The sequence below is a fragment of the Sorex araneus genome, chromosome 5, assembly GCF_027595985.1.
Source record: "Sorex araneus isolate mSorAra2 chromosome 5, mSorAra2.pri, whole genome shotgun sequence".
In the NCBI taxonomy this organism is placed as follows: domain Eukaryota; kingdom Metazoa; phylum Chordata; class Mammalia; order Eulipotyphla; family Soricidae; genus Sorex; species Sorex araneus.
In genome coordinates this window covers 130,664,556-130,673,708 of record NC_073306.1, presented here as the reverse complement: position 1 = coordinate 130,673,708, position 9,153 = coordinate 130,664,556, and the positions used below count along the sequence as shown (strand labels likewise).

At 50.4% G+C, this 9,153-nt stretch overlaps 1 protein-coding gene across 3 annotated transcripts in view; it reads left to right on the top strand.

Annotated features, from left to right (window-relative positions):
• Positions 1 to 1,391: 1,391 nt before the first annotated feature.
• ZMYND8 (zinc finger MYND-type containing 8) overlaps positions 1,392 to 9,153 on the top strand; it is a 59,554-nt gene continuing 51,792 nt past the window's right edge. For 2 of the 3 annotated variants that reach the window (XM_055137521.1, XM_055137520.1), the window contains exons 1-4: positions 1,392 to 1,619; positions 4,544 to 4,657; positions 6,611 to 6,703; positions 8,455 to 8,542. In XM_055137521.1, coding sequence (XP_054993496.1) covers positions 1,431 to 1,619; positions 4,544 to 4,657; positions 6,611 to 6,703; positions 8,455 to 8,542 — 484 coding nt within the window. In that variant the 5' untranslated portion in view covers positions 1,392 to 1,430. Of the gene's footprint in view, positions 1,620 to 3,289; positions 4,235 to 4,543; positions 4,658 to 6,610; positions 6,704 to 8,454; positions 8,543 to 9,153 lie in introns of those variants that run through there. The other variant, XM_055137522.1, reaches the window with a different exon arrangement.

The following is a 9,153-nucleotide window of genomic DNA, read 5'->3' as shown; positions in this document are numbered from 1 at the left end:
CTCCCAGTGGTACTCGGGAGACCATATAATACGGGTAATATTGCTCAGGTAATAATGGGCTAGAGCGATAGCACAGTGGGTAGGGCATTTGCCTTGCACGTAGCCGACCGGGGTTCTATTCTTCCGCCCCTCTTGGAGAGCTCAGGAAGCTCCCGAGAGTATCCTGCCTGCACGGCAGAGCCTGGCAGGCTACCCGGGGCGTATTCAATATTCCAAAAAATCAGTAACAAGTCTCACAATGGAGATGTTACTGGTGTCCGCTCTAGCAAATGGATGAACAACAGGACAACAATGCTACAGTGCTAATATTGCTCAGAACTCTTGTGGGCATAATGTGTATGGCCCATTGAACCATCTTCATGGCCCTTGTAAGCAGCATTTTGTACTAGTTTCTGACAGAGTTTTATTAATGAGTTTCTACTGGTGATTTTTTATGTTTGGCATGTGACTTTGTTGAGTCTAATAGATCATGAGGGACATATTTCTCCCCTTGAAAGAAGCTGCGCTCCTATAAATTGGCCACTCTTCACATTTTTTCTGCCATTACTGGTTCTGAATAAATGTTGTGATTACATATATGTGAGTTCTTAACTAAGAATTAAGGCCTTAGGAAGCCTTTTTTTTTGGGAGGGTGGGACGGGGGTGGGGCTAGGTTTAGGCCACTTGTGGCAGTACTCAGGGGGCCATTTGAGGTGCTGGGGATCAGACTTGTTTTGGCTTCATGCCAGGCAAGTGACTTACCTCCTGTACTGTTACTCTGACCCTGGGAAACCTCCTGTGGGTTCATAAGTACTTTGTGCATTAGGGAAAATCTTTAAAAAATGAATGACTTCTTTTTTTTTTTTTTTTTTTGTGGCGAACGCGTTTGACTCCACTTAACTGCCAGCTGTTACTGAATCGCTGGGTTCATTGTTGGCTTTTGGACATTCAGACTTTTATATGTTGGGCTCTTCACCATATCGGAAATTTTAATAACGGTGGGAGTGGTGTGAAATATACACAGCATGTCATCCTACTTCAATTCTCCCAGACACTGTACTGTGAAATTAGGCACTTTTTTCACTCCCATTTTACAGATGAGAAAATCAAAGCGGATAGGTTGAGACTTCCCCGGGGCCCCATAGCGGGAAGAGCTGATATTTGAACCCCAAATCAAGGCCTGGTATCAGCTAAGATGCTGTCCTGCTACCGCTGAGCTGCCAGCGTTTCAACCCCTGACCTCTTAGAGTGGGGGGAAGAGAATCTGCTGATCCCTGAGGCCCCAGACCCAGGATGGTTTTGTTGGGAATGTGTGAAATGCTGTGATTTTCTCTTGTTGTCACTGATGTGTTTGTTCAACTTCCTTTTGAGAATGCACCTTTGTTTTGAAACCAAACCTGTCTCTCTTGCCTACATTCCAGTCAGAGCTAAGACATGGTCCGTTTTACTATATGAAGCAGCCACTCACCACAGACCCTGTTGATGTTGTACCGCAGGATGGACGGAATGATTTCTACTGCTGGGTTTGTCACCGGGAAGGCCAAGTCCTTTGCTGTGAGCTCTGTCCCCGGGTTTATCACGCTAAGTGTCTGAGACTGACTTCGGAACCAGAGGGGGACTGGTTTTGTCCTGAGTGTGAGGTTAGTTCCCCGTGATTGAATGCATTGTCTGCCTCATCTCCTCTCCTCTCTCTTCCTTCCATCTTCTTTCGAAATTTTCAAACCATCCGGGATGCAGCCGTTGCCCCCTTTTTATCCTTCGGACGGATGGACATCGCTGGGCCTCGGCGTGTTGCTCTTCGGCAGACCATGGCAACGAGGACCGTTGGACATACGTCATGCGTCAGTCTGTGACCTCAGCCGGCTCCCAAGTCTCCTGTAGCGGCTGTTTCAGGAGTCAGCTCTCGCTGTGCCACCCGTGTCGCTTGTCTCAGAAAGATGGATCTTTTGGTTTCCCTTCTCCTGGATGTTGCCTCTGCTCTGTCTTTGGGCCGCACACCCGAGCCACGCCTGGAAGACCCATTTCGGATGTAACACCTCACGGGTGCCCGTCCCGTGCTCCGTACTCCAAGCGTTTCTCAAGTTTCTCAGGTCTCTCTGAGCAGTTGGGGATCCAAGATGATCCAAAAATTGAGGCACAGTCACGTTTTCTTTTTTCTTTTTCTTTTTCTTTTTTTTTTTTTGCTTTTTGGGTCAGACCCGGTGATGCACAGGGGTCACTCCTGGCTCTGCACTCAGGAATTACCCCGGTGGTGCTCAGGGGACCATATGGGATGCTGGGAATTGAACCTGGGTCGGTCGCATGCAAGGCAAATGCCCTACCCGCTATGCTATCACTCTTTTCTTTTCTTTTTTTTTTTTTTAATTAAAAGGAGAAAAATACGAAAATGGCAGCGAAGTCTCTGTACAGCGTGCTAGGAGCAGAGTTCTACAGGAAGGGAAAGGAAGATGTGTGTTGAGGCGGAAGATGTTTGCCCTTGAAATGCAGAGGTAGGGGGAGGCCACTGGAATGTTCGAGAAGGCCCAGAAAGGGGAAGAGATCTGACAGTTACTGGAAAAAGCTGCCACTCGGATTCAAAGAGAGACTGATTAGGCCTCAGAGGAGGAAGCACTGTAGATACCTTAGTGGGGAAAAACCTAGGCCACCGGCCAGCATCTGTGGTTCAGTTGTGTGTATTCGGGGAAGAAGGAACCAGGCATCAGACCAACATGGAGGTCTTTTTTTCTTTTTTTTTTCTTTTTGTGTCGCACCCGCCAATGCACAAGCTCTGACTTGTGGAATTCCTGGTTCTGCACTCAGGAATCACTCCTAGCAGTGCTGGGGGACCCTGTGGGATGCTGGGAATCGAACCTGGGTTGGCCGCGTGCAAGGCAAATGCCCTCCCCGCTGTGCTATCGCTCCAGCCCCATGGATGTCTTTTTTGTTTGTTTTTGGACCACACCTGGTGGTGCTCAGGGTTTACTTCTGACTCTGAGTCTGTTTTGGGGGACCATATGCAATGCCAGGGATTGAATCCTTATTGGCGGCATACAAGGCACTCCCCCTACCCACTGTACTGTCACTCCAGCCCCAACATTGATGTCTTTTTTAAATTTTTTTTTTTTTTGCAACTGATGATAAATTCCAGAGCCTAAACTTTGCCCAGAGATGGCCCTTTAATTTGGAATCTAACCTTCTCTGCCGTGGGCACTGGAAACTTCTTTTGTTTCTTCCTGCCTTGACCGTTTCCCAGTTGCGTATTAACACTGCAGAATGAAGGGGCTCAGAGAGAGGATGCTTTTTCTCCAAGGAGCAAAAGCCAGGCCAGTGGGCTGCAGCCCTAGGATTTATGGCCAACTCAAGGGGCTCGAACCCGAGGCCAGCCAGGGCAGCGTCTCTCAGAACCGAGCTCTTCCCTTCTTGCTGCTGAGAGCAGACAGTGGCTCTTGTGGGAGTTTTATCACCCCGGGCCTCACGCACCAGGATCGCGGCCTCTTTCCCCGGCTGCTGTGACCGGAAGTGCCGACTTGACGCTTTCTGGGAACCAGGCGTTGCCGGCATAGACAAGAGATGAACGACAGTTTGAGCAGGAAGTGCCCAAGTTCACCCTGGAGAGTCCCCCGGAAACGCATTCCTCACAGCGTGGCAAGACCAGCCGCGTGGGCCGATGGAGAGTGGCACCTTCCAGGGTTCAGCTCCTGCGTGACGCTGCTGTTTCTGTCGCTCTTTCGCTCCCTGTCAGCATCTGAAAGTTCCTCTGGGAGGGTCCTTGGCCAGGATGGAAGCTTGTGTCCAGAAGAAGGGCAGAAGGCTCTTCTCCCTCGGTCCTCCCTGCAGATGGTTACAGACCACGTCCTGATGTCATTCAAGAATTCTGCTGCTCAGAAAGATTCAGGGCTGCTGATCTGGACACCGAGGTCACAGAGCGGAGCCTGGCCGGAGGCGTTTCCCTGGGTCGCTCAGCTGCTGAGAATGTCCCTGGGAAAGTGACATTGCTTGCCCGTGGAGACCAGACGGCTCGATGATTCTCCTTGCAGAGGCTTGCAGAATGTCCTCGGTTGGAGCCACATCTGTGGTGACAGAGGATGAAGTCATCGTTATTATTGGCCTGCTGTCATCCTTCGGATTCTTTCTGCAGGGAAGACTGTCCTTCTGCCGGTGATGTCATTGAATTCAGGCCCTGTCAGTCCCTGAGAGATGGCCCAGGACTGTAAGAGGATCAAGTGAAGCGACTGACAGGGATCTTTCCTTTCCGGTCCCATTCTTGAAACTCAAGGTCATTACAATGAGAACATTGCAAATCCCTTTGCCACCTGCGATTTTCTCAGCTTATGTCCTCGTCCCGAGCTGCCACCGATTCCTACTCAGGGAATTGATGGTTCAGGGGGGTTTTATCGATTATTGATTCTGATTGGCACCGAGCCCCCGTGCATGCTGGTCAAGCAGATGCAGATTGGCAGCCCACATAGATGGGCATTAATTTTGACGTGCTGACATACTGGAAAATCAGGAGGGAAAGGAACTAGGTTCCCTGCCGGTCACTCTGTCTTTCCTAACTGGCCGTCTCTGTGGTTTTGATTTGTAGAAGATCACGGTGGCAGAATGCATCGAGACCCAGAGCAAGGCCATGACGATGCTCACCATCGAACAGCTGTCCTACCTGCTCAAGTTCGCCATCCAGAAAATGAAGCAGCCGGGGGTAAGAACCGACTTCCCGTTGGTGCTCGTGACCGTGGGCAGAGCGGCCCCGTGGGTGGTGCTCTTAACATTCTTGTTCCTTGTAACCTTAGCTTTTCCAGACACCCGCGTTTACCGTGTGGGCCTTCTTGGGTGCCAGAATTCAAGTTTCTGTCAGTTAAACACAAGGTACCATGGCATGCAGGTAATTCTGTCTAGCCAGCGCTCCGTGTCTCACAGGAGCCCGGTTGAGAGGGAACCCGGGGCAGGAAGTCGGCGGGGATTGGAAGTCGTGGTGGGTCACAGAGAGGAGCGAGGCGTGCGTCCCGTGGCCACTCGGGGGAATTCGTAAAATTCCATTGCAGTGAGAGAAGCGAGCACGGCCCAGTTTATTTATAACTAGTCTGATGATGAAACGTTCAGGCTTTCAAGCAGAACCCAACAGTGTGGTTCCCATCAAGGGCGAGACGGGAGTTGGGGCTTTGGCTTCTGAAGTGGGAGGGACGGACGGGGCCTCTGCCTGGCCCGCCTGAGGGAACGTGTGGTGTGAGAGCGTCGAACGGCCCCTGCCAGCCGCCAAGTGCTGTACGTCACCGTGGTTCGCTTCCCACTTCGAATATCACAGTCGTGGCGGTTGGAAGGTTCTGGTGACAGTTTTCAGGAGATTGGCAGGAAAATAGATTGTTTCTAAAAATACGTTATGTCAATAGTCAACATATCATGACATTCTCCTCCGGAGGAATGTAAAGATGAGATCCCTTTTCTGGTGGGCACTGTCTGTGCCAGGAACGCGTTTTTTTGTGAAGCTGCCGTTCTCTTTCTGAGTCAGAGGAGTGTATGGAAATGTGAAACGCGGGGCTTGGAGGAGCCACTGCAGTTTGAATTTCTTTTAAAAATAAAAAAGGCAACATGCCTCACTTGGGAGATTATGCTCTGAAATGTGACACCGTGATGAAAGATTCATTGCCCGCTGGTTGGGCACTGCTGAGTTGGGAGAGTTGGTCTCGCCAGATCTCGGCCCGGGGAAAACCAAAGGGGATGGCTTTGGTTTGGCGAGAGGAGAAAAGTTTGGCTTTTTTCTAAAATACCGGACCCTTTTGATGTCGAGTGACAAGGAATTGGTTCCTGCTTTGCCTAGACCCAGTGCCGTTTGCTGAAGAAGACGGTTTTCCAAAAGAATATTCGCGTGTAGTTTTGCCAGTTCAGTGAGATCATAAAACAGAAAGTCGGAGGTGTTAATTTCTCACATCAGTTGTTTGAGATCAAATCAGCCAGTGTGGAAGTGGAAAGTTGCTGATTTGTTTCTCTCTCTCTCCCATTTGAAAACTTCCAATGACTACCTTTTAGCTCTGGAGAGCAGAGAGCTTAGTGGCCTGCCTGTGGGAAGCCGTTCTGATGCTTGAGTGGAATAGAATTCAGTGTTTCAAATGAGGTTTTTTTAGATTTAGTGATGAATACTGCCCCATCCCCCATCCAGGCCTGCCGCTTGGGCTGATTCAGAAGTAGTTGGCCAACGTGTACACTGTGTTGAAGATAATTTGGTTTCTCTCGGGAGAAAAAGAACTGGACTCTGAATTTTCCTTCCCCGTGTGAAATGTCTGTCGGGACCCGGGGACTTGACTGAGTGTGTGATGGGTACTCTCTCGGTCGGCTCCCATCCTCGACATGTGCAGCGGGTAGATTCAGGTCTGAGGTAACCCATGCTGTGTATTCCCGTCCATCTTCCCGAGAGGTTGCGGACTCGTCCCTTAGATGTGTGTTGAGAGCAGAGCAGACCAGGAGAGGACAGCACCCGTGGGCCCCGGGGAGTGGGCGAGCAGGCGGCACCCGAAGGTGAACCAGTGTGCAGTTCTTCCGGGTCGTTCTTTGGGGCAGCCTTGCATATGGTGTCAGAGGAGACGTCTCTGTTGGTGACCGGCCTTTCATAGCACTGGCCGGCCTGTGTCAGCGTGGGTCTCTCTGCTTTCTTTTATAGACGGATGCGTTCCAGAAGCCTGTTCCATTGGAACAACATCCCGACTACGCGGAATATATCTTCCATCCCATGGATCTTTGCACATTGGAAAAGGTTGGCTTCCTTCACAGGACCTCCTGGCTGCTGAGATGACTTTAACAGTTTTGCCTCTGGTGCCGTCCGCTTTCTCCAGCTACAGGGCTGCGCTGTGTGACCTGGCTGCATTTTAGACCCTTTAATGCCCCCTTCGTGTGTGTGTGTGTGTGTGTGTGTGTGTGTGTTAGGGGGTGGGGCATCAAAGCCAGGGCATGTGCAAGGTAGGCGATGTTCTACCACAAAGCACATCCTAGTCACTGATTCAAGAACTCTTTTTTTTTTTTTTTTCCCCTTGGTGTGTCGAGTGTTTTGATTTGGGGCCACCTCTGGTGGCACTTGAGGTCTGTGCAGGGCCGGGAATCCATCCCGTGTGTCCTGCGTGCAAAATGTGCGCTCCCTTGCTGGGCTGTTTCTTCTTCTGCTCTGATGGAAAAACTCTTGATTCCGTCGCTCCATCTCTAAGCATTCTTCCAAGCTCTGCAGTGGAGTGTTGAAATTCACTGATTAGCTCCAAACAGTCCCTCTGCCAGGGATTCTAGCTTTTAACCTGGAAACGGCACAGCTTCTAAGCAGCGGTGATTTGACTGATAGGAGTCTTCCTGCCTCTTCTCTTTCAGAGGTGCTAATGAGAGCAGCGGGAGGGGAGAAGAGAAAATTAAGTGTCTGGGAAACCTCCAGATTGGCAATAAAGAGGTGGTGGCTTAGAAGTGGACTTATGATATCCATAAGGATAGTTCTTTAAATCCTGAAGGTGTTTTTAAAAGTTCACAGTAAAATACCGTGCTGAAAATTATACTTGTAGCACTTTTTTTTTTTTTATTGAACCACTGTGAGATAGACCCTTGCAGAGGTGTTCGTGATTAGGTTTTAATCGTACAGTGTCCCAGCACCCATCCTACTATCAGTGCACATTTCCCGGCACCAGAGTCCCCAGTTTCCCTCCCAGCGCCCCCCACCTCCTACCCCCCAGCCTGTCTCTATGGCAGGTGCTTTTCTTCTCTGTCTCTGTCTCTCTCTCTATCTCTGTCTCTTTGTCTCTCTCTCCTTTTGGGCATTGTGGTTTGCAGTACTGATACCGAAAGGTTATCGGGAATATCCCCTGACCTACTTGGACACTCAAGTAGGTCCATTCCCGCTGGTCTAAAGCGTTGAGATTTGCAACGCTTTAGATCCTATGCATCATTCTGGTGCTTTCGAACTACTGTCCCTTGCGTGTGCCTGGAGAAACACACGGGTGAAAAGACGTGCCTTCCTGCTGCCCGCACATCATGGTGTCCTCTAATAGCAAATCCAGGTGCTTCGGAAAACTCACGCCCTCGTGATGTTCCAACAGGAAGGCATTGTAAAGAGAGAGGCGGCATCCTAGCTTTATAAATGGGTAGCTTGGGATTCGCGTGAGTCCCGGCATGTCACTAGCCCTCAGTTTCCCTCTCCGGAGGAGACTGACGATGATAAATGAGTTCTTCATTGAGTTCTCGGTCCCGCAGTGTGTACCCTTAGCAGTAGAGCCGTGAGATACTCGGGCTCGTTGGAGGAAGCCGCTCGCTAACCGGCCGCACAAGAGAGAATTCAAGTTAGCGTCAGGGATTTAATGACCACGTTCTCAGAGAGGTATAGATCTTAAAGACAGTCGCGTCCTGGGAAATGAGGACACGTATTAATTAATCTGGCAAATGTCCGCGGTGCAAATTACGCCGATGCAGGTGTCGCTGGCTGGGGCTTGTGTGGACGCGGTGGTGATGGTGCTTTCGTGGCTCTTTCTTCCCCAGAACGCTAAAAAGAAAATGTACGGCTGCACGGAAGCCTTCCTGGCGGACGCCAAATGGATCTTGCACAACTGCATCATTTACAACGGGGGTGAGTGACCGCAGGGTGCCTGCCCAGACAGCTGGCTCTGTCTGGGTCTGGCCTGCTCTCACCCCGTCCTACGGAACCCGCTCCGGGGCTGGTACCCAAGAAAACTCACAGCGACTGCTTGGTATGGAAGGTCGGAGCGGCCGTACCAAGTGGCTGGTGGCTGGTGGATGTTGCTGCCTGTTCTTATTAAAACTTAAAAAAACAACAACACGTACTTCTGGCAGCTTCTCGATCATCCCGGCGATGCTCAGGGCTGACTCCCAACTCAAAACAGAGCGCAGGGGATTGACTCTCGGGGTTGGCCACGTTCAAGCAGGAGCTTTATCTCCGGTATTATCTCTCTATTTATTTTGGATTTGGGGCTACACCCGACAGTGTGCAGGACTTCCTCCTGGCTCTGTCCACAGGGGTCACTCTAGGGGTGCTCAGGTAATCCTTAGGCCAGTGTGGGGCTGCCACCAGCCATATGCAAGGCAAGAACCTTATTACCTGGGCTATCTCTTCAACCTCGATACCTGTGCCTTTAACATTTCTTTCTTTTCTTGGTCTTTTTATTTTATTTTATTTTTTTTGTGGGGGTAAGGGGTGCAGAACCCAGCAGTTCTCAGGGC